Below are 26,023 nucleotides of genomic sequence, written 5' to 3'. Positions count from 1 at the left end.
GGGTGTATAAAGATGTCCGCCAGCGTCTTACAGCTACTAGCTTGGCGCTGAGAAGTGCGGGTGTATAAAGATGTCCGCCAGCGCCCTATAACTACAGGTTTGGCTCTAAGCAGTACAGGGGTGTACCAAGATGTGCGCCGCCACCATTCATGACAGCGGGTTTGCCGCTTAGGAGAAGGATGGCCTCCGCCGCCTTTTGCCAACAGGCTTGCCGCTGTTTTAAATATCAGTACAGCTTCACAGATTTCGAATACGATATTTAGATACATGATTTCACTTTTTTGCTATAATGAGTCTGAAATTTACGACTTGGCTGGGTGTACAAAGATGGTCGCCGCCCTCTGAGTGCAAGGTGTACCAAGATGGCCGCTGCTAGCGAATTGCGGGTGTACCAAGATGGCAGGCCAAACGAGAGTTCTGATTGGCTGGGGGCTGCTGGGATGAATTTCGGTGGCGTGTGAGGCTCGGGGTCCCGCATTCCGGTGCTCGGTCGCCCCCCCTTCGGGGCCCTCACGGGTGACCAAGTAACCACCTCCCCCTTACTGGAAGACAAGATGGCGGAGGAGGCAGATGTGGACATTGAGGGGGATGGGGCAGACTGCAGCCAGAGGTGAGCACCGAGCAGGAGTCTCATTATTATTTTCTATATTAGAGGGAACCTGAGCTAAAGAGGACCTGTCACCGGGGGAGGGAGGAGGGGGAGTCACACCACGACAAACTTCCTGTCAGTCATATGATGGTGGTCGCCTTCGGTTTGTGTAGCGTAACGCTGCGTCGTGGTGCTTCGCCATCTTGTCTAGGACGCCGTTCAAATCTGCGCGCTCCAGGAATGAGCGCAGGAACATACGTTTCCCTATGCGGTCAAAAAATGTGCGCCGCACGTAAACGGCACCCCAAACACTGGAAACGTATTCGCTTTTTTGACACAAGCAAAGGCACGCAGCAAAACGCACAACACCGAAACGCGTCAAAATGCTCCATGAGCTTCTTCGCCACGCATAGGGCAGCCTGTAGATTTCAATGTGCATCATGTGGAAAAATGTGCAAAGACGCACTTAAAAAGCGCTAAGTGTGAATAGGGCCTCGGAGTCTCCCCCTGCGTCTTACACCTGGTGCAGCTCCGCCTCCTTCTATGACTCATGACGCCATGGCTTCTGGTCTTGTCGGGAGTTCGAAGACTTTTGGGTAACACATTACACGCAGCTGGGGTCACTGGAGAGCATACCTGGGAGCCTTCCAAATACCCCATAGAGAGGACGGGGGGGGGGGCTGAGGGGTAGGCAGAAGAGGCAGCCACCTTGAGTGCTTCAGAAGGAGAGGGAACAAATAGGTCAGGAGTAAAGATGGAGTCCTGTCAGCTGTGGGCCAGGTCATTGGCCACAATACATGTAAATAAAGGGCGCAATGCTGGTGACATCAGTGTCCTTATATGGACATATGCCTATAGTTAGTCAATGAGGTTGACATGTAAACGAAGGGGCGGGATGCTGGTGACATCAGTGTCCTTATATGGGCATATGCCTATATTTAGTCAATGAGTTTGACATGTAAACGAAGGGGCGGGATGCTGGTGACGTCAGTGTCCTTATATGGGCATATGCCTATAGTTAGTCAATGAGCTTGACATGTAAACGAAGGGGCGGGATGCTGGTGACGTCAGTGTCCTTATATGGGCATATGCCTATATTTAGTCAATGAGCTTGACATGTAAACAAAGGGGCGGGATGCTGGTGACATCAGTGTCCTTATATGGGCATATGCCTATATTTAGTCAATGAGGTTGACATGTAAACAAAGGGGCGGGATGCTGGTGACATCAGTGTCCTTATATGGACATATGCCTATATTTAGTCAATGAGCTTGACTAGTAAACAAAGGGGCGGGTTGCTGGTGAAAAGGGGCGGGATGCTGGTGACGTCAGTGTTTTTATATGAGCATATACCTATAGTTAGTCAATGAGCTTGACATGTAAACAAAGGGGTGGGATGCTGGTGAAAAGGGGCGGGATGCTGGTGACATCAGTGTCCTTATATGGGCATATGCCTATATTTAGTCAATGAGCTTGACATGTAAACAAAGGGGCGGGATGCTGGTGAAAAGGGGTAGGATGCTGGTGACATCAGTGTCCTTATATGGGCATATGCCTATATTTAGTCAATGAGCTTGACATGTAAACAAAGGGGCGGGATGCTGGTGAAAAGGGGTAGGATGCTGGTGACATCAGTGTCCTTATATGGGCATATGCCTATATTTAGTCAATGAGCTTGACATGTAAACAAAGGGGCGGGATGCTGGTGACATCAGTGTCCTTATATGGACATATGCCTATATTTAGTCAATGAGCTTGACATGTAAACAAAGGGGCGGGATGCTGGTGAAAAGGGGCGGGATGCTGGTGACATCAGTGTCCTTATATGGACATATGCCTATATTTAGTCAATGAGCTTGACATGTAAACAAAGGGGCGGGATGCTGGTGACATCAGTGTCTTTATATGGGCATATGCCTATATTTAGTCAACGAGCTTGACATGTAAACAAAGGGGCGGGTTGCTGGTGAAAAGGGGCGGGATGCTGGTGACATCAGTATCCATATGCAGACATACGCCCATATTTAGTCAATGAGCTTGGCATGTAAACAAAGGGGCGAGATGCTGGTAACATCGGTATCCATATGTCCATATTTAGTCATGGAGCTGGGGATGTAAACAAAGGGCGGAATGCTGCTGATATTAGTGTCCATATGTAGACATATGCCCATGTTTAGTCATTGAACTTGGGATGTAAACAAAGAGCGGAATGCTGGTGACTTCAGTATCCATATGTGGACATATGTCTATATTTGTTCAGTGACCTTGGCATGTAAACAAAGGGCGGAATGCTGGTGCTATCAGTATCCATATGTGGAGATAGGCCTGTGTTTAGCTGCATCCCCACCACCCTATAGCAGAAATACTGCTACAGGGTGGCATGGGTGTGCAAAATCACAAATATATACGTGATTTTGCATTTCCGGGTAGGGGGCGTGCGTGAGCCCTACCCGCGCCGCCATTCGTGGCCGAGGCTGTCAATCACCGGGCCCCGGCTGGTAATTACCCGCCGGCACCCGCTGATTTCTGACAATCACTGATGGGGAGGAGGACTGTTTATTTACTAATAGTCCTCCACCCTGTCAGCTCAGGCACACTGAACAACACAGCCATCCACAGCAGTGTGATTACAGTGAAGCACCCCCACCCCCAGTCAAACACGCCCTACACACGGTTAACCCTTTGATCGCCCCAGATGTTAACCCCTTCCTGCCCAGTGCCATTAGTACAGTGTCAGTGCTTTTTTTTTTTCTTAGCACTGATCACTCTATTGGTGTCACTGGCGATGTCAGTGACACCAAGTCAGTTCCTCCCATGTCATAATGTCCACCGCAGTCCCGCTATAAGTCGCTGATCGCCGCCATTACTAGTAAAAAAAGAAAAAAAATCCCATTATATATACTGCCATTTGTAAACGCTATAACTTTCATGTAAACCAATTAATTTACACGTATTGGGATTTTTTTTCTAGCAAAGACATGGAGCAGAATACATTTTGGTGTACGTTTATGACGGAATTTGATTTTTTACCTTTTTTTTATTGGACATGTTTAATGAGCTTGGCATGTAAACAAAGGGGTAGGATGCTGGTGGTGTTAGTATCCATATGTGGACATGCAGCCATATTTAGTCAATGAGCTTGGCATGTAAACAAAGGGGTGGGATGCAGGTGAGGTCAGTGTCCTTATATGGACACATGCTCATATTTAATCAATGCCACTGAAATGTAAACTAAGGGGTGGGATGCCGGTGATATCAGTATCCATATGTGGACATACACCCATATTTAGTCAATGAGCTTGGCAGGTAAACAAAGGGGTGGGATGCCGGTGATATCAGTATCCATATGTGGACATACACCCATATTTAGTCAATGAGCTTGGCAGGTAAACAAAGGGGTGGGATGCCGGTGATATCAGTATCCATATGTGGACATGCAGCCATATTTAATCAGTGAGCTTGGCATGTAAACAAAGGGGTGGGATGCCAGTGATATCAGTATCCATATGTGGACATACACTCATATTTAGTCAGTGAGCTTGGCATGTAAACAAAGGGGTGGGACGCTAGTGATATCAGTATCCATATGTGGACATACACCCATATTTAGTCAATAAGCTTGGCATGTAAACAAAGGGGTGGGATGCTGGTGACGTCAGTGTCCTTATATGGACACATGGTCATATTTAATCAATGCCACTGAAATGTAAACTAAGGGGTGGGCTGTTAGTGACATTAGTGCCCTTATATAGAAAAATGTCCCATATTTAGTCAGTTGGTTTGTAAACAAAGATGCAGGAGGCCAGTGACATCAGTGCCCTTACATGGAAACATGTCAATATTAGTCAATGGCCTTGACGTGTAAACAAAGGGATGAGATTCTGGTGACGTCAGTGTCCTTATATAGAAACATGCCCATATTTGGTCAATGTCCTCGAGTACATATGGGATGTTACCAGCATCCCACCCCTTTGTTTATGTGTGTCAATGAGTAAACCGGCCCAAAGCCAATTGGACTAGAAAATATCACAACTCTTTAGAGGACGCCCAAGCTCATGTGCAACCTGTACTGCTGAAGTAGTTCCCAGATCTTGGGGGAGGGGGTCCTTTGGCCTTTTTGCCTTGGGTGGTAGTGGACATTGTCCTGACACAGGTGATTGTGAAAGGTTATGAAATCAAAAAGAAGATACAAATATGTTTGTTTTTTTTCTCTTTACAGGACCTACGAGGAGCAGGGCTCTGGGTTTGTTCCTGATCACTATCTGGACTCCATGTGGAAGAGCAATGATGACCTCACTGTGAGTTCCTTGGGGCCGACTTACTCAGGGAGTGGAGACTGTTTACTGCTAACCACCATGCTGTCCCTAAGTGATCACTCCTGCCTTATCAGCTCAGACGTCCTCCAAACTCCTCTCTATCCAAACATAAAAGTCGCACTAGTTTCTAGTTCAGTCAGCTGTGGGCGGAGTCATTCACCTCCTGGCAGCACATGTAAACAAAGGGGTAGGATGCTGGTGACACCAGTGCCCTTATATTAGAAACATCCCCATATTTAGGCAATTACATTGACAGGTAAACAAAGGGTAAGATACTGATCATGTCAGTGCCCTTATATGGCAACATGCCCTTATTTAGTCGGTGACGTTAGGGGCTCATTCACATCATATGTGCTTCAAAACTACAGATTATGCTTGTAGAGACCAGGAGCGGACTGACAACTCATGGGGCCCCCGGGAAACGGGATAATAGGGCCCCTGTGTCCTTGCCCAAACTAAAAAAATCCTATGAAATAGGTACCAGGGGCATCTCATGGGGCCCCCTACTGACCCCGGGCCCTCAGGCAGTGCCCAAGTTTCCAGATGGTCAGTTCACCCCTGGTAGAGACATCAGTTTACCTCACGTTTCATGCCCATCTGTTATGCACAGACTGACATCACATCCTTCATTCTTTCCCCACCATCACTGTCCTCCATTCTGTCTCTGCCATCACTGTCCTCCATTCTGTCCCCGCCATCACTGTCCTCCATTCTGTCCCCGCCATCACTGTCCTCCATTCTGTCCCCGCCATCACTGTCCTCCATTCTGTCCCCGCCATCACTGTCCTCCATTCTGTCCCCGCCATCACTGTCCTCCATTCTGTCCCCGCCATCACTGTCCTCCATTCTGTCCCCGCCATCACTGTCCTCCATTCTGTCCCCGCCATCACTGTCCTCCATTCTGTTCCCGCCATCACTGTCCTCCATTCTGTCCCCGCCATCACTGTCCTCCATTTGTGTCTCCACCCTCTCTGTCCGCCGCCCGTGCCCTCGCCCTCTCTGTCCGCCGCCCGTGTCCCCGCCCCCTCTGTCCGCCGCCCGTGCCTTCGCCCCCTCTGTCCGCCGCCCGTGCCTTCGCCCCCTCTGTCCGCCGCCCGTGCCCTCGCCCCCTCTGTCCGCCGCCCGTGCCCTCGCCCCCTCCTGTGCCCTCGCCCCCTCTGTCCGCCGCCCGTGTCCTCGCCCCCTCTGTCCGCCGCCCGTGTCCCCGCCCCCTCTGTCCGCCGCCCGTGTCCCCGCCCCCTCTGTCCGCCGCCCGTGTCCCCGCCCCCTCTGTCCGCCGCCCGTGTCCCCGCCCCCTCTGTCCGCCGCCCGTGTCCCCGCCCCCTCTGTCCGCCGCCCGTGTCCTCGCCCCCTCTGTCCGCCGCCCGTGCCCCCGCCCCCTCTGTCCGCCGCCCGTGCCCCCGCCCCCTCTGTCCGCCGCCCGTGCCCCCGCCCCCTCTGTCCGCCGCCCGTGCCCCCGCCCCCTCAGTCCGCCGCCCGTGCCCTCGCCCCCTCTGTCCGCCGCCCGTGCCCTCGCACCCTCTGTCTGCCGCCCGTGTACTTTTATGCTATTTTATATTTCTGGATTTTGTACGTGATTAATAAAATTATATATTTTTACTCTTTAATATGCTTGTTAAACATTCTGTTTACCACGAAATCCCTGGGGGTCAATTTTCTTTGATATTATTTATTAGTGACAATGTGAATCATTTTTCTAGTATCAAGGATCTCTTCTATCTCGCATATATCTTTTGCTTTTATATTCCTTCCAGCCATGGACCCTGGACAGCACCATCAGCGATGAGAACCGGGCTGCCATTGAGAAGATGCTTCTTGAAGAGGAGTATCCTTCAACAACAACAAAAAAAAAATAAATAATTTTTTTTTTATAGAATAAAACTATGAAAACTTGATGTAATATAAGTGGAATATTAAATCCATTGAATGAAAGGCGTGGGCCAGGGGTTTAACCTCCCTGGCGGTCTAAAGATGTCAACATTTTTGAATGTCAAAGCAGTACATTGTTTTGCATGGAAATGTGTTGTTTTATATTGTAATCCTGTAATTCTTAGAAATAACTCACTTAAATCTGTCCAATCACGAGTCTAGTAAACATCCCGGGTATGATAACGTTTTTGAAACACAAAATCATAAATTATAATGTAATAATTATAAAAAATAAAATATAAATTTAATTCAATAATGTCATCGAACCAAAAACACTAAAATTTGAAATATAGCGCCAAGTTCGCACATCACTGAGCTCAGTCGCAGAATCGTCACTGCCGTCACTTTTAGTGTCTGATGACGAATTTCCCCCACAAATTATTATCACTTAATTCTGCAAGTGGTTCTAATTCACTATCGCTTTTTTCTAGCCGGTCTAAAACCGCTTTTGACGCTTTTTGGATGCCATGTCCTCCGGACACAGTGGAACACTGATCGTTGTACGGGACCTCTGTGTGAGGTCCCGATCATGTGATCACTGATTGGCCAATCAGTGATCACATGCAGAGTAGTAAGCAAGATGTCACTTATGACATGATTGCTTACTACGTGTGAAATCTGTGAATGATCACAGAGGTCACATGGTACAGGGCTACTCACAACAGCTTTGTACCATGTGACAAGCTGTGACTAATCACAGCTCACATGGTATTTCTCAGTGGCTGCAAGAATGTAGCCAGAGAGGAGAAATTATTGATTGTACAGCCTTTATGGGTGTAAAAGCAATCAGTGTAAAAAAAAAAAATAAATCTTCATCACCCCCCCACAAGTAGTACAGTGTCACTATGGTGACACTGTACTGCTAGGGTGACAGTATGTAAAAAAGAAATATTACAATTGTAAAAACAAATTTAGAAAAATTATAATTTTTAGTTATAAACTAATTTTGGGTTATTTTTTTTTTTTACTAAAAAGATAACAGAATACATTTTGGCCAAGATTTATGAAGAAAGATTATTTGTTTGCAAAATTTTATAAGAAAAACACTTTTTTTCAAAATATTTGGACTTTTTCATTTATATAGCAATAAAAATCCCAGTGGTGAATAAATACCACCAAAATAAAGTTTTATCTGTCTAAAAAAAAATGCTAAAAAATTCATATGGGTACAGTGTTGCATGACCGCGCAATTGTCCTTCAAAGTGTGATAGCGCTGAAAGCTGAAAATTGGCCTGGACAGGAAGGGGGGGAAAATGTCCGGACTGGAAGGGGGTGAAAGTGTCCGGACTGGAAGGGGGTGAAAGTGTCCGGACTGGAAGGGGGGAAAATGTCCGGACTGGAAGGGGGTGAAAGTGTCCGGACTGGAAGGGGGTGAAAGTGTCCGGACTGGAAGGGGGGAAAATGTCCGGACTGGAAGGGGGTGAAAGTGTCCGGACTGGAAGGGGGTGAAAGTGTCCGGACTGGAAGGGGGTGAAAGTGTCCGGACTGGAAGGGGGGGAAAGCGTCCGGACTGGAAGGGGGGGAAAGCGTCCGGACTGGAAGGGGGGGAAAGCGTCCGGACTGGAAGGGGGGGAAAGTGTCCGGACTGGAAGTGGTTAATGAATACAGTATCTGTCCGTAAAAAATCGAGAGGTCCAAGACTGCGCATTGCTCGGAAACAAAAAAATACATTACAATACAATACATGACATCACTTCTGAGGTTGTATTCTGTCTTACAAGAATTTTTGATCATTTTCGATATGAGACTAGCATCCCAAAAAAAAAAACCCACAATCATTCATCCGATATTCTCATTGTGTGTATGGGGCTTTACTGGCCAGATCACCCCAGGTCAGGGGTAGGCAACTTGAGAGCCGCAGGACTACAAGTTCCATCATGCCTCTGCAACTCATAGCTGTAACTGTCAGTTTTGTAATCTTTGCAATGCCTCATGGGAAATGTAGTTCCACAACAGCTAGAGAGTCACAGGTTGCCTACCCCTGCCCCAGGTGAAAATAGAAAAAAAAAAAAAAGAAAACAATGCAGCCATCACATCGAAGAACTAGTAAGCTGCAATAGAATAAAGATTTGCTTTTGAGTTTAAAGCCTACCTCCAGCCAAAAGTATTCCTAGTTTTGGATACAGAAGAAACAAATACAATATCTGTTGGATTTGTATTTTTGCCTGTGACCTCATTGGAGTCATTTCCTCTCCCTGTGACACCTGTGCAAGAAATGGAGTTGCCGTTGTCACTGGGATGGGAAGGCGCAGATGGCAATACAAACAGTGCCAGAAGTTCTAACCCTTCCCCCACATTACTAGTAAAAAGAAGCTTTCATGTTTGTTTTTAATTTTTTCCTTAGCAGCTCTGCAGATATTATTTATCTAACAAGCCACTTCCAGCAAAATTTTGGTCCGACTCAAACAATGCAGAAAAGGCTGCTATTAAGAGGTCAGTGTTCTTTTCACAATAGAATGTGATATGGAGGATAGCGCACGTGTGTAGGGCTTACAGGGAAATTTGAAATCAGTGGGAGGCGTTGTGATGACTATATGGTTAACGCATCATGCGCGCCTTAACTTGTAATTTTACTACTATAGTGCAGTATGCTTAGTTATGATGTCCAAGTTGTCAAAGGGACATGTGTGACTGCCAGCCTGAATACTAAGTACTGTATTAGTATTGGAGGTCAGAGACACTGGAAGGTAGTAGCCCCCCCTTCCCCCTCCATTTATAGAATATATACAGTGAGGCAAAAAAGTATTTAGTCACCACCAATGGTGCAAGTTCTTCCACTTACAAAGATGAGAGAGGCCTGTAATTGGCATCATAGGGAGACCTCAACTATGAGAGACAAAATGAGAAAACAAATCCAGACAATCACATTGGCTGATTTGGAAAGAATTTATTTGCAAATTATGGTGGAAAATATGTATTTGGTCAGTATCAAAAGTTCATGTCAATACTTTGTTATATATCCTTTGTTGGCAATGACAGAGGTCAGACGTTTCCTGTAAGTCTTCACAAGGTTGGCACACACTGTTGCTGGTATGTTGGCCCATCCTCCATGCAGATCTCCTCTAGAGCAGTGATGTTTTGGGGCTGTCGCTGGGTAACACGGACTTTCAACTCCCTCCAAAGGTTTTCTATGGGGTTGAGATCTGGAGACTGGCTAGGCCACTCCAGGACCTTGAAATGCTTCTTACGAAGCCATTCCTTCGTTGCCCGGGCGGTATGTTTGGGATCATTGTCATGTTGGAAGACCCAGCCACGTTTCATCTTCAATGCCCTTGCCGATGGAAGGAGGTTTGCACTCAAAATCTCACGATACATGGCCCCATTCATTCTGTCCTGTACATGGATCAGTCGTCCTGGTCCCTTTGTGGAGAAACAGCCCCAAAGCATGATGTTGCCACCCCCATGCTTCACAGTAGGTATGGTGTTCTTTGGATGCAACTCGGCATTCTCTCTCCTCCAAAACACGACGAGTTGTGTTTCTACCAAACAGTTCTATTTTGGTTTCATCTGACCATATGACATTCTCCCAATCCTCTTCTGGATCATCCAAATGCTCTCTAGCAAACTTCAGACGGGCCCGGACATGTACTGGCTTAAGCAGGGGGACACGTCTGGCACTACAGGATCTGAGTCCCTGGCGGCGTAGTGTGTTACTGATGGTAGCCTTTGTTACGTTGGTCCCAGCTCTCTGCAGGTCATTCACTAGGTCCCACCGTGTGGTCCTGGGATTTTTGCTCACCGTTCTTGTGATCATTCTTTTCTAATTATTGCTCCCACAGTTGATTTGTTCACACCAAGCTGCTTGCCTATTGCAGGGTCAGTCTTCCCAGCCTGGTGCAGGTCTACAATTTTGTTTCTGGTGTCTTTCGACAGCTCTTTGGTCTTCACCATAGTGGAGTTTGGAGTGTGACTGTTTGAGGTTGTGGACAGGTGTCTTTTATACTGATAACAAGTTCAAACAGGTGCCATTGATACAGGTAATGAGTGCAGGACAGAGGAGCCTCTTAAAGAAGAAGGTACAGGTCTGTGAGAGCCAGAAATCTTGCTTGTTTGTAGGTGACCAAATACTTATTTTCCACCATAATTTGCAAATAAATTCTTTCCAGATCAGCCAATGTGATTGTCTGGATATGTTTTCTCATTTTGTCTCTCATAGTTGAGGTCTACCTATGATGCCAATTACAGGCCTCTCTCATCTTTTTAAGTGGGAGAACTTGCACAATTGGTGGTGACTAAATACTTTTTTGCCCCACTGTATGTACTGCTATGTGTTGAAGGAGGGATTAGTACACAGCAAGCAGGACACACATATATATATAGCTTGAGAGAGAGAGAGAGAGATCTCATCAATCAAATAGCCCTATAATTTAAGTGCAATCCAATTAATATCTCGAAACATGCATTCCAAAGAAGAAAAAAAGTGATCAAAAAACTTAATTCATATATCTTTAAAGCAAAAACGGGTAATGAATATATTGTATGGTAACTAAAGATCCAAACATTTTATAAATGATAGACCCAATAAAGTGAAAAAAGTGAAAAATAAATAATGATTACTACATAAAGTTCATAAAATAATCCAAAAAGTGTTAAATGCAATAATAATTAATTATTGAATAAATAAAGTGATCCAATGAAAGGAGGAACCATAGAGATAAGCAAAAAAAATCCCTGCTGATTAACTGTATTAGCAAACCAAAAACTTCTGTGCAATTCTTCATCACAATGCACCCACCAGAAGCCAAAGTAAATGGAGCATAGTCAAACACTGCAGCCAAAACTGGACATTCCCTGGTGCCTTCTTCACCATAAATTGCATCGCTGGCCAAAAAATGATGCCCTTCTGGGGAAATAGCTCACCACATGGAGCCCAAAATATGTATATAGTGTACAGTAGTACTTTGTTACTAGCAAAGTATATAAAATCAACCATAAAAATCCACGTGGAGCATACAAACAAACAGAACTTACAAAGATGGCTGGCGATCCAAACATGGATTCGGCGACGTGACGTCATCACGTAAGGCTCCATTCGGGCAAGGACACATAGGCAGCTTCCTTGTAAACTTGTGGATGTGTTTTGCCCAGAGTTTAGTTTTGAAGCTAAACTTTAGGTATGGTCATTATTACATGGCTACATTATCCCAGTTTGGGCCAATGTAAGTTTGTACAGTGAGTTTAGAAAATAATCACCCCCCCCTTTTTAAAATAATCACATTTTGTTGCTTTGCTGTCTGAAATGAAGACAGTTTGTTTTATCCAACTGTATTTACTAAGTGCAACTTATAGCATCCAAGTGAAAGCTATAACACTAACATGTCAGAAAAAAGAAAATCAAAAACAGAATCACTGAGTTGGAAAAAGTATCACCCCCATGTGTCAGTATTTTGTTTAACCCTCCTGTTGAACAGCTCTGCCAGTGAAAGGGTTAAAGATTTTTGGTACTGGTAGGTAGGTAGTACACCTTATCCCATGCAGCCTTAGACTAAACAAGCATTTAGCCCATGCATTGCTGGGGGAGGGGGAGGGGGTGCACTGCAAGGGTCGAGTCTGTCTAAGGCTAGGTCAGGGGTGTCAGATTGACTGCCCTCCAGCTGTTGCAAAACTACAAGTCCCATCATGCCTCTGCCTTTGGGAGTCATGCTTGTAACTGTCAATTTTGCAATGCCTCATGGGACTTGTAGTTTGGCAACAGCTGGAGGGCCACCAGATTGACACCCGTGGGCTAGGTTTACATCTGTGTGGGTGATTGCCGCTGTGGGACCACACATGTTCCTGCAGCTGCAACCACAGAAAACTGCTAATCCTACTTGTCACGGTCTGGATCAGGTTCAGAGACCAGTTGCTATAGCAGTGTTAAGGCTTACCTGAAACCAGCAGGATAGGTACACATGCGGGTCACCCTGGGAAAGGACGCAGGCTCACCTGAGGTGCAGGGTTTAAGCACCAACCAGTTTTCACCAGAGCTCCTAATGGTGGAGATGGATTTGGTTGCGTGTTGATACCAGGTCGCAGATCTCAAGATCACCCCACCAGGGAATGAGTAAGCCAGAACCCAGTAGCAGATCGAACAAGTAAAGGATCAAGTAGAAGCAGAGTCAGTCAACAACCCAAGGGTCGGTCACAAACGGTAGTAGATGAGGATGAGCGAAATCGTAGTCCAGGAACAAGCCAAAGGTCGGTAACGAAGGTATAGACGGCAACAGGAGAGACAAGCGGGATATTGGCTGGTGAAGGCACAATAATCTGGCAAAGAAGAAATGCAGAGACATGGCTTTTATCAGGAAGTTCATGGGAGGAGCAAGGGATTCAAGGTTCAAGACAAACAGGGCCAAGGCAGGATCATCCAAAGAATTGTCAAGGGAGCTGTCCAGCGTTTCAGGTGGCTCAGCAAGAAGAAACATTGCCTCGCACCACAGAAGGCCCAGGTTCGAACCCAGGCTCTGACACCAATTGCACCCGCATGCACTGAAAATTGCAGCAGCCGCTTCCCGCTCTGGGAATCGCACTGCAATTGCAGTTCCCATGTGGGCTGCGATTTAAAAAAAATTGAAGCAGGGACCTTTTCCCTCCATTTCAGGAGGCACAGCAGTCTGTTCAAATTTATGGCCAGCCGTGTCCGCACAAAATGTGGCTCACAGAGCCGCGTGAGTTTGAACCTAGGCTAATTCTTGGCGTTCATCTTTAAACTGTAACCTAATAAAAACAGACCACTGTAAATAATGAGATTAAACTGAAAACCGGGTCCCTTTAGAGACTTTCCTGATTCATAAAATCTGTTCAGACAAATTAAAAATGAATGTAGATAAGACAGACAGGGAAGGGAGAAATAAAAAGCAAAAAAAAAAATGTTTATAAGGCATACACGGGATTATCAGAAAAAAGACGTCTTCAGATGGAAAAGTATGAATAGAGAGACTGATAAGAATGACAAAGAGATTCATAATCAGAAGACCTCAGCAGCACCCAACAATGGGGAGATATTAAAAATGAGTGGAAGGATGGATGACACGGTAATGAAAAAGCGGGCTGGAATAAAGTTCATTCTAAAAAAAAACATTTCAAAGAGGCCCTGAATGAAGGAAACCTATAAGGATAGTTATCCTCTGAAACCTTCCACACCTCTCCATGTATTTCACTACTTGGCATCCAACGTACATTTTAAAACGTCCTGAGAGCAAGTGGTTATACTACCAGGATGATGGCCCTTTTTTATTTATTTATTAGCTGGTGGTTGGCTGCTGGGTAAAAGCGATCCCTCAGGTCCACCTGCCCTCAGTCTATCCATTAATTATATGTGCCTCTGCTATGGGGGCTCCCAAAATTTGTAGCGTTACTTAGTTACACAGTTAGTCTGGCTGAAAAAAGACAAAAGTCCATCCAGTTCAACCATAGAAAAAAAAAGTTAACCTATACCTGCAGTTGATCCAGAGGAAAGCAAAAAAAAACAAACCCCCAGCAAAGCATGCTCCAATTTGTTCCTGCTGGGAAAAAAAATTCCTTCCTGATCCCCCGAGAGGCAATCGGATATTCCCTGGATCCACTTTCCCTATAAATGTTATATCCAGTTATATTCTGTGTATCCAAGAAACAATCCAGGACTTTCCTACAGCAATCCACTGAGCTGACCAGAACCAACTCTTGAGGGGGTCTATTCCACATTCTCACAGCTCTTACTGTGAAGAAACCTTTCCGTGTTTGGAGATTAAATTTCTTTTCCTCCAGACGTAAAGAGCGCCCCCTTGTCCTCTGTGATGACCTCAGTGGGAATAGCTCTACACCGAGTTCACTATATGAACCACTGATGTATTTATACATGGAGATCATATCCCCCCTTATGTATTATACATGGAGATCCTATCCCCCTTATGTATTATACATGGAGATCATATCCCCCCTTATGTATTATACATGGAGATCATATCCCCCCTTATGTATTATACATGGAGATCATATCCCCCCTTATGTATTATACATGGAGATCATATCCCCCCCTTATGTATTATACATGGAGATCATATCCCCCCTTATGTATTATACATGGAGATCATATCCCCCTTATGTATTATACATGGAGATCATATCCCCCCTTATGTATTATACATGGAGATCATATCCCCCCTTATGTATTATACATGGAGATCATATCCCCCTTATGTATTATACATGGAGATCATATCCCCCCTTATGTATTATACATGGAGGTCATATCCCCCTTATGTATTATACATGGAGATCATATCCCCCCCCCCCTTATGTATTATACATGGAGATCATACCCCCCCTTATGTATTTTACATGGAGATCATATCCCCTTTATGTATTATACATGGAGATCATATCCCCCCTTATGTATTATACATGGAGATCATATCCCCCCTTATGTATTATACATGTAGATCATATCCCCCCTTATGTATTATACATGGAGATCATATCCCCCCTTATGTATTATACATGGAGATCATATCCCCCTTATGTATTATACATGGAGATCATATCCCCCTTATGTATTATACATGGAGATCATATCCCCCTTATGTATTATACTTGGAGATCATACCCCCCCTTATGTATTATACATGGAGATCATATCCCCCCTTATGTATTATACATGGAGATCATACCCCCCCTTATGTATTATACATGGAGATCATATGCCCCTTATGTATTATACATGGAGATCATATCCCCCTTATGTATTATACATGGAGATCATACCCCCCCCCCCTTATGTATTATACATGGAGATCATATCCCCCTTATGTATTATACTTGGAGATCACATCCCCCTTATGTATTATACATGGAGATCATACCCCCCCTTATGTATTATACATGGAGATCATACCCCCCCTTATGTATTATACATGGAGATCATATCCCCCTTATGTATTATACATGGAGATCATACCCCCCCTTATGTATTATACATGGAGATCATACCCCCCCTTATGTATTATACATGGAGATCATATCCCCCCTGATGTATTATACATGGAGATCATATCCCCCCTTATGTATTATACATGGAGATCATATCCCCCCCTTATGTATTATACATGGAGATCATATCCCCCCTTATGTATTATACATGGAGATCATATCCCCCCTTATGTATTATACATGGAGATCATATCCCCCCTTATGTATTATACATGGAGATCATATCCCCCCTTATGTATTATACATGGTGATCATATCCCCCTTATGTATTATACATGGTGATCATATCCCCCCCTTATGTATTATACATGGAGGTCATATCCCCCTTATGTATTATACATGGAGATCATATCCCCCCCTTATGTATTATACATGGAGATCATATCCCCCCTTATGTATTATACATGGAGATCATATCCCCCCTTATGTATTATACATGGTGATCATATTCCCCCTTATGTATTATACATGGAGATCATATCCCCCCTTAATCTCCTCTTCTCAGTAGAGAATACATTCAGTTCCTCTAATCTTTCCTCATAGCTGATCTCCTCCATGCCTCGTATCAGTTTAGTTGCCCTTCTCTGTACTTTCTCCAGTTCCCCAATGTTCTTTTTGTGAATTGGTGCCCAAAACTGAACTGCATATTCCAGATGAGGTCTTACTAATGATTTATACCGGGGGAGGGGGGAATGCTATCTCTCTTTTTTAAATGTATGTTTTTATTATACGGGTTACGCCATTTCTCTTACATTATCTGGGCACATCCCCTGTATAACATTTATTACCTTCCTAAGGGTTTGACTGGCGAGAGCTTTATGAAGAGTGGGATGTGATTGGATCTCAGTGTAATTCATGTGCTGTTGGACCTCCTGTGATTTCGAGGTCTTTGAACCTGGTAAACTGCCCTATTCAAACTTGGGTGGAGGTGTCCTGGATTTTGATGGAACAATACAGAGTTGCTGGACTCCACAAGTGGTGTATTTAATCCTAATGATACTTTTTTTATGTTTTTAGTGCCATCTTTGTTTATAGTTTTATTATTAATTTTACTTCATGAGCATTACCTGTTACACATGCTAAAGGTGCCATGTATACATTTTGGGGTGTAGTTATCCAAAAGTTTCAGAAATATTTGCCCTGTGAAGCTGCATGTATGAGGTGTGACAATTTAATTCCCAGACTGGACTGTTTGCTATACACTATCAGCTGTCGTCACCATCACAGTAGTCCCCTTGTGAATCGATGCACTTTTCTAGATGACTTTGCCATTGCCAGAAACATTCCTGGAAATTTTGGAAAAAAGCCAAAAGTGGCAGGGTGCTTAGTTAGGGGAATAAGGTGGTTGGTCAGATTTCAGAATAGATTTCTGGGCTAGGAATTTACGAACGCATAACACGTCATGCAGGAGCATTGTCGTGGTGGAGAATCCACTTGGCAGGCCAGATTTCTGGTCCTTTCCTCCGGGACCAGATCGACATAACCTTTTCATTTTCCACATTTGCATCCTTCCTTTGCATTTTCGGTTGACCACCTATCATCATAGAAATCTTCCCACCCTCCTTAGACTGTCTATGCAGTTTCAAAACACTATATTTCTTCATGGAATGTTCACTATACGCCTGTTGTAACGGAGATAAAGTTTCACTCACACTTTTGCCAATTTTCACACAAAATTTTATATGAAAATTCGAGTCTGGATAGAGACGAAGGGGGGACAAAGCCTGTAGGAGGGGAGAATGGAGCCAGGTGGATGGAAGTGAGGGGGGACAAAGTCCTCAGCTTTACTCAACAGATGGATCCCAGCAGGCATGATCATCCACTCCGATTGAGGGTGCATGGTGCTGCGACGCTCCCGCTTCCGCCCTGAGTCCACTCCTCCTGGCTTTCCCGGCCCTGCTGTAACTTCGTAAATGGCGCCAAGTGGCGTCATTACGTCACCACTTCCGCCCCCTCACCCAAGCCCAGCTGAGGAGCTTGGCGGCTTTGGAACTGTGCATGCACAGTCTTGTAGGCGGCCCACTGCCTTATTTTTTTTATGAGCGGCCGCTGTCCGTAACGAACTGTCAAGTTCCTACCTTTTCCCAGAGGTTATGTTACTCCATGTGCTGGCATCCATCTTGGATTTCTGCAGAGCATGGTGGGAACCCTTTATGCCTTCAGGTCTCTGAGGTCCATCCCCCAGAGGGGTGTGGCTGATTACATATAAGCCTGTGGTCCGCACATGTGCTTTGCGCTTGTGTCTTTGTGTTGCTACAGCTCTGTTCTGACTCTCGTGACTCTCCTGGAATCTGACTCGGCTTGTGACTCGACCATTCTTTGTGTTCTCCTTTGATCTGACCCTCCGTTGCTGAACCCGGCCCGTGACCTGTGATTCTCGTCTGCTGTCCTGTACCGTTTTGTCCCCTTGTTGTCGACCCGGCCTGCCCGACTACTCTATTGTCCTTCCCACCAGCTACACGCCATTGGCGGCAGCCATTACCGCAACTGGGGTGTCTCGGGGGCCGTGACCTGGTTCCTGGTTGCGTCAAGTCCATCCCCACCATCAGGGGCCCTGGTGAAGGGCAGCCTGGGACTTAGACTCCGCGCCCTGAGGGACTTCGGTCTGTGGGTGGTGGTTGTCGTCAGCCAGTGCGTTACATTGTTATTAGGCCTGCCTGTTCGTTCCTCAGCTCCTGCCCTGACACGGACATTTACGGACAGTCTGAAATTTACAAACTGTCCATAAATTTAAAGACAGTTGGCAACCCTGGTGAAAAGGGACAAAATCAAATGTTATTACGCCATTTTCCCCCCAGGTTAAATGTTTTGCATTTCTGCACTGGGCCTTATGTTGCCATATTCTGTATATACTCTGCTTTCAGCTGCTGTTTTATGCTGGGAAAGCGCTTAATTCCCTCTTGATCCCCATAGCTCATAGTTTTTAATAACTGCTGTATAGAATAACATTGCTTATTTACTTTCAGGAGCCCCCAGAAGAAAACTGCTCGTGTCCCGTAAGTATTTGGTCTGTGAGAGCTTTTCATGTCAGGATTCAGTCCTTCTATAGCTAAAATATTTTTTACCTTAACCTCCCTAGCGGTCTGATTATGTCCATATTTCTGTGCTGAAAGCGGTACTTTTTTTTGCATGGAAATATGTTGTTTTTTTCATTGTAGGCCTGTAATTTTTAGGAATAACTCACTGAAATCTGTCTAGTAAACATCCCGGGTAGGATAAAATTTGAAACAGGAAATCATAAATTATAATATAAAAAATAATAATATAATAATAAATTGAATTCAATAATGTAATTAAACCAAAAACACTGAAATGTGAAATATAGCGCCAAGTTCGCACGTCGCTGAGCAAAGTCGCAGAATCGTTTTCAGTGTCTGATGACGAATTTCCCCCACGAAGCATTATCACTCAATTCTGCAAGTGGTTCTGATTTACTATCGCTGTTCTCTAGCCGGTCTAAAACCGCTTTTGGCGTAAAGGGACGCTTTTTGGACGCAGAAAGGCAGAACAGTAAAAATGCAGGCAGGGCGCCGTACAAAGCACTCGGGACAAAATGTATGTGAAATGCTTTGAAACAGGAATGTTTTTTTTAGTGTATTAGTGAATGTCACTTTTTAAAATTTTTAAATTTCCCGCCGGTTCCATCCCCCGTACGTCCCAACGCTCGCAGGGACCGGAACACAGAAGAGAGATGCCGGCATTGGCTGGAGGAGATGGCCGGGGATGCTGTAGGGGACACATCGCGGGAGCGCAGGACAAGGTAAGTACAAGAGGGAATCCCAGAGCAACGCTGCAGTGTATTCCCGAGTGTAGCTCAGGGTTACCGCTTTTGGTACTGAAACTTTACCCCGAGCTACACTCGGGAATACCGCCAGGGGGGTTAACATGTTCGCTGCATTAAAGTGGAGTTCCACCTAACAAAAAAAAATAAATGTCAGCAGCTACAAAAACTGTAGCCGCTGACCTTTGAAATACAGCCATTTACCTGTCCCTCAGTTCCACGGTGTCCTCACCACGGCTGGATTCACCGTCCATCTTCTCTCGCTGGCGCCGGCATCTGCAGTGTGGGCACCCGGCTGTGACAACTTGCGGCTTCACAGCCAGGTACCCACTGCGCATGCACGAGTAGCGCTGCGCTTTGTGAATGGCCCATCGTCTTCTGGGACCTGTCACGTGTCCCAGAAGTGTACGGGGAGGGAGGGGGGGAGGACAACTTCCGCTTCCGATCGCCTAGGAGATTGCAGCGGAATTGGGAGTGGGTACCTGTCAAATTTGGGTACTTGCTCCCCAAAGGTGCCAATCCTTAAAGGGGAGCGGGGGACAAAGGCATAAAGCTGAACTTTTGGGTGGAGCTCCGCTTTAAGTTAAAAACACGTTTCACAACTTCTTAATCACAATGTCCTCAATCGATCCAGTGCTGTGCCCAACTGCATCTCTTCTCTCCCCTCTCCCACTACTCACTGGGATAGAAGCAGCAGTGGGATCCATTGGCTCCTGCTGCTGTCAATCAAATGCTGTGAAGTGGGGGCGGGGCCGAGCTTTGCTGTGTGTGTCTATGGACGCACATAGCCCAGTTCATTCCTTCATCTTGAACCGCTGCAAAAAAAGAATGAAAGAAAAACAAAAACGCATGTACATGTGTGTTGTGTGGGGGGGTCGGGGGTGGGGTTAGGGAACATACCTTTTCCCTGCCTTTTGTACCACATTGGAATCCTTCAGGTGATATCCAAGGAAATGCTGAATACTCTAGATATTGTGAGATGACATTGCAGCACTGATGTCTTCCTGCAAGATTTGGAGGATGAGCTATGAGGAAATCTATGGTCATAGCATACATTTTCATTTTATATATCTAGCATGTATTAGCAAGACAAACATTTAGTTATTTTTGTCAAACTAACATGAGCTTAAGACCCCATGTACACGGGACACTTCTGAACAATGTAAACTGACTGCTGGAAAACGTAGGGTAAAAACCGTCTGTTTAGCTGCGTTTGCATACTGCATTTATGAGCGTTTCTTAAAGATAACCTCTGGAGACCTTCCAAAATGCCCAGAATGCACTAAAAACAGTAAAAAATTAACTATTTCAGACATTTTGAGAGAAATAGAGAGAGCAGATGCAGAGAGAGCAGTATGTGTTGAGATTAGCTATCTTTTTTTTTTTTGTGGTGTTTGGATGTTCCGGCTCATTTCTGTGCAGAAATGATTGCAGCAATGTCTAACATATTTTCTTTCATGCGAAACCTCAACGTATGGTGTACCGGGTCCATCTGAGTTCCGGGGAAAACGCTTTGCATGCATTTTTCATGGCTTAAAAAAGGCTCTGGACAGCATCTGGAAACGTAAGACCTAAAAAACGTTTCCAAGCGCAAAACGCTTATAAATGTGGTTAGCCGCATTTACAAGCATTTGGCGTTTGAAATGCTGATAAAATCTAATCCTGAACGCCAGTTTGGTGCGTTCAAAAAAACGACTGTAAACTCAACTGCCTGTAAACGACATGGATGGACATGGACACATAGCAAAACATTAGGAAGAGTTCAGGGGCTGCTGAAAAAAAAGCAGAAAAGCTCCTGAACGTCAGTTTGTCAGCTGCAGTGTACATGGAGCCTAATAGGTAATTCCACTTTTATGCAAAAAATATTGCAAATAAAACAAAAAGATATAGCATATGGAATTGGGAGCCATATTGTTTTATAACATTATTCTTTCTCAGTCTGCAGCGCTGTAATTTTCTGTAAAATGCAGTATGGCTACCTGGAGGCATTCTGTACACAACCCCCAGAAATGTCATTTCCTGCTTGTGATTGGCTCACAATTTTTCCCAGAAGTCTGCACTAAGATACAAGTCAGATATTGGGCATCCCCTGCAACACAACAATTTCATTTTTGGTGAGATACTCCCTATGGGAAATCATGTCAAAATGGGATGGAGACCCTGAAACTGTACTCATTAGAGCCCTGCAAGTGCAGCAACTGGTCTGTAATAAAAAAAAGTCACTCCCATTCATATTTACTTTGCACATGGACACAGACAAAGCAACAGCTTTTTCTTCAGAATAACAAAAGGTAGGAATCTGCAATAGTTTTTTTTTTTTTTTAATCCTGCAATGTACATAGGTGACCCAGAGCGGAATAGGTTTTTCTTTTCACAGCAAAAGTGAATTTACTCATTAACTGGTTCCTGCGCAACCTTTAGACAAATGATGGCCGGGGCGGGACATTCGCAGTTAGCAAAAAATAAAAACCCTGGTGGTGATTAAATACCACCAAAAGAAAGCTCTGTGTGTGTGAAAAAAAATGATATAAATTTCATATGGGTACTGTGTTGCATGACTGCATAATTGTCATACAAAATGTGAGAAGCTGAAAATTGGCCTCGGCAGGAAGGGGGTGAAAGAGTCAGGTATTGTAGTTAAGATTAAAAAAAAAATCTTTTTTTTTTCTTTTTTTTTTTAATGTCTTTGTCCAGCGCCGTGAAAATGAGTTAGAGGTAGACTAGCGATGCCTAAAATTCTTGCTTTTTGCATTATACTAAAAATTCCTGTTTTGTCATTGTGTTCAGGATTCGATCTCCTTCTAAGCCCAGTAGCGGAACTGTGAAGTGGACGGTGGAAGAGAAAGATCTATTTGAGCAGGGTCTGGTATGCAGATTTATGATTTCTGTCACAGTTTGCTGATACGTAGTATGTTCATTCACTGCCTCTCAGTTTGTCCGCTGATTGCACATTGCGAGGTATTTTAAACAATACAAGCCGACTATCGCGTCCTATGTATAAACCTGCTTCAAAGAAGCAACTGGAAAGGTGAGAAATTGTTAAAAAAAATTGTTAGGTATAGGGATGATCGATATATCGTCGGCCAGAGTTCTCTGCATTTTGCCAATAATGGTTTCTCTATTTTTATTATAAAAGAATGGCAAAGTGGCGTCCCGTAGATTTCCCTGCAAAGTGGCGTCCCGTAGACTTCCCTGCAAAGTGGCGTCCCGTAGACTTCCCTGCAAAGTGGCGTCCCGTAGACTTCCCTGCAAAGTGGCGTCCCGTAGACTTCCCTGCAAAGTGGCGTCCCGTAGACTTCCCTGCAAAGTGGCGTCCCGTAGACTTCCCTGCAAAGTGGCGTCCCGTAGACTTCCCTGCAAAGTGGCGTCCCGTAGACTTCCCTGCAAATTGGCGTCCCGTAGACTTTCCTGCAAAGTGGCGTCCCGTAGACTTTCCTGCAAAGTGGCGTCCCGTAGATTTTCCAGCAAAGTCGCGTGTTTCATAGATTTTCCAGCAAAGTCGCATCCTGTAGATTTTTCAGCAAAGTTGCATCTCGTAGATTTTCCAGCAAAGTCGCATCCCGTAGATTTTCCAGCAAAGTCGCATCCCATAGATTTTCCTGCAAAGTCGCATCCTGTAGATTTTCCTGCAAAGTCGCATCCTGTAGATTTTCCTGCAAAGTCGCATCCTGTAGATTTTCCAGCAAAGTCGCGTCCCATAGACTTCCCTACAAAGTCACGTCCCATAGACTTTCCTGCAAAGTCGAGTCCCGTAGACTTTCCTGCAAAGTGGTGTCCCGTAGACTTCCCTGCAAAGTGGTGTCCCGTAGACTTCCCTGCAAAGAGGCGTCCCGTAGACTTTCCTGCAAAGTGGCGTCTCGTAGACTTTCCTGCAAAGTGGTGTCCCGTAGACTTCCCTGCAAAGTGGCGTCCCGTAGACTTTCCTTGAAAGCCGTGTCCCCGCAGACTGTCGTGCAAAGCCGCGTCCCCGCAGACTGTTGTGCAAAGCTGCGTCCCATAGACTTCAATACAAAAACGCCCCCTAGTGACTTCAACACTAATAACGCCAGCCACATTAAATTGATTTTTTTTTTTTTTTTTTTAATTTTTAAAAACTTTCAGTTTTCGGCCAAGTGCATCCTGAATTTGGGGTTTCAGCACCGGAATTTCCATTTCCGTGCACCAATAGTTAGGTATGCTGTGTGATTGGGAGTACATAAAAGATTTACAATGAGGGATCTGACCGTAAAAACTAAAGTGACCTTTTTTGTGTAGACTGACATGGTGGATATCAATACTGGTATGGGAAAAAAAACTATGGAGTTCATTATTACTTTAACCCCTTCACGCGGGGTTACCCTTCAAGGGTAAAACAAATCTAAATACCTAAGCACAATTTTGCAACTTTGACCCGTGTTAGTAAAGCCGCACATATCATCACAACTACTTTGTACATCCAGGTGGATTATACTGCATTTTTTCAGGACAAATTGGGCTTTCATTTGGTGGTAAATGGTAATTATTATTATTATTATACAGTATTTATAAAGCGCCGATAGTTCGCTCAGCGCTGTACATTACAAAGGGGGACAGAACATGTGACAGAACAATACCAATACAATGCAAAACATGAGGGGATCGAGGGCCCTGCTCTTTGGAGCTTACAATCTAGGAGATATGGTAATGGATATCTCCTGATTTTTTTTTTATTATCAAAAGAAAACTGGCCCAAAATAGTAAAAAAAAAATGTTTTTTAATTTAGCTGTGTGTTTCTTGCTACGACCATAACCTACCACCAAAGAACTACCCAAAATAAACTCTCCAGCTCTTGACGATCGCAGCGATACCATATATGTGTATGTTATTTGTTGTTTGTACCCGGAGTACAGCCCAGAAACAATAGTGCGCATTTTGTTTTTGTCTTTTTTTTTTTTTTTTTTTTTTACCTAAAACACACTGACACCGATACCAAATAGTTTTTATAATTTTGACCCTGACCTTTTGACCTTGCCCTTTGACCCTGACATTGACCCAAACAATAACCCTGGCACTGAACTAGATCAAACCGTGATCTAGGTATTTTTTCTTTATTTTTTTAATATTTATTTATTCATTTATTATTTTTTACAAACATTTTTTTTCTCTCTATGCCAGGAGTTGGAGAGATACAATGTATCTCTCTCCTCCATTCATAGAGATAGAGAGAAAAAAACAAGGGGGTTGGGCTGCAGTGACTGATCACTGTGATAGCCAATCAGAGGCTACCACAGCGATCCTGTGACCCGGAATCGGGAGTCCTGGGTCCCGATCGTTAGAATGGGACCCGGGGCTCTCAGTGACACCGCGGTCTTTGTGCTGGGAGCGCGCATTGCGGCGCGCTCCCACCACAAAGACATGTACGCAAATATGCGACCCCACGGAAAAAAGCCCAGTTCTGTGAGGCCGCATATTTGTGTGACGTCGGCGTCACGGGTTGAACACGTATGTTCCTGGGCACTTGTTTTATTGGGATGCTAGAAACAGAAAATACGTTTTTATGGAAAGGATTGTTGATGTCTGAATAGGTGTCATATCTAGTGCTTTGTGGTGCAAATGTTTCTGTGAATTTTCATCCCTCTCATTACACGCTGAATAGGCCCCCTGAGCTCAGCTGACCTGGAGATTTTGGCTTTTTTAAAAGTTTTTTCTCCATGTTCTTTCTTTAGGCTAAGTTTGGCAGAAGATGGACGAACATTGCTAGGCTGATCGGGAGCCGCACGGTGCTGCAGGTGAAGAGCTACGCCAGGCAGTATTTTAAGAATAAGGTACTGACTTTCTAATGTACATGTATTATATATTATACATTCCCTTGTTCTGCCTCATCCAGTCACATCTTTTTTAACCATTTCCATACCGGGCAATTTTCCCCCTTCCTGCCCAGGCCATTTTTCAGGTTTCAGCGCTCTCACACTTTGAATGACAATTGCGCGGTCATACAACATTGTACCCAAACTAAAATTTTATCATTTTCTTCACACAACTAGAGCTTTCTTTTGGTGGTATTTAATCACCGCTGGGGTTTTTATTTTTTGCTAAATTAACAAAAAAAGACTGAAAATTTTGAAAAAAAAACACGTTTTTCTTTGTTTCTGTTATCAAAATTGTGCAAATAAATAATTGTTCTTCATAAATTTAGGCCGAGATGTATTCTGCTACATGTCTTTGGTGAAAATAACCCAAATTAGGATGTATTTTTTAGTTTGTAGGAAAGTTATAGAGTTCACAAACTATGGGATAGATCTGAATATTGATCAATCCTGAAGTACTGACAGCCAATCTAATTTCTTGAGGTCCAAGAATGTCAGAATAGTACAGATATCCCCAAATGTCAGAATAGTACAGATATCCCCAAATGTCAGAATAGTACAGATATCCCCAAATGTCAGGACAGTACAGATATCCCCCAAATGTCAGAACAGTACAGATATCCCCCAAATGTCAGA

At 44.5% G+C, this 26,023-nt stretch overlaps 1 protein-coding gene across 3 annotated transcripts in view; it reads left to right on the top strand.

Annotated features, from left to right (window-relative positions):
• The first annotated feature begins 404 nt into the window (after positions 1-404).
• Positions 405-26,023, top strand: part of MYSM1 (Myb like, SWIRM and MPN domains 1) — a 79,890-nt gene continuing 54,271 nt past the window's right edge. Inside the window, exons 1-7 of one of the 3 annotated variants that reach the window (XM_089659597.1) lie at positions 405-610; positions 4,809-4,887; positions 6,660-6,730; positions 9,190-9,267; positions 18,747-18,776; positions 22,349-22,427; positions 25,247-25,345. In XM_089659597.1, the coding sequence (XP_089515723.1) occupies positions 555-610; positions 4,809-4,887; positions 6,660-6,730; positions 9,190-9,267; positions 18,747-18,776; positions 22,349-22,427; positions 25,247-25,345 (492 nt within the window). In that variant the 5' untranslated portion in view covers positions 405-554. The remainder of the gene's footprint in view (positions 611-4,808; positions 4,888-6,659; positions 6,731-9,189; positions 9,268-18,746; positions 18,777-22,348; positions 22,428-25,246; positions 25,346-26,023) is intronic. The other 2 variants (XM_089659595.1, XM_089659596.1) reach the window with 2 other exon arrangements.

Source organism: Staurois parvus, unplaced genomic scaffold, assembly GCF_062004578.1.
Source record: "Staurois parvus isolate SC_StPar_1 unplaced genomic scaffold, SC_StPar_1.0 ptg001167l, whole genome shotgun sequence".
NCBI classification, from domain to species: domain Eukaryota; kingdom Metazoa; phylum Chordata; class Amphibia; order Anura; family Ranidae; genus Staurois; species Staurois parvus.
This window is presented reverse-complemented; position numbering and strand designations above follow the sequence as displayed.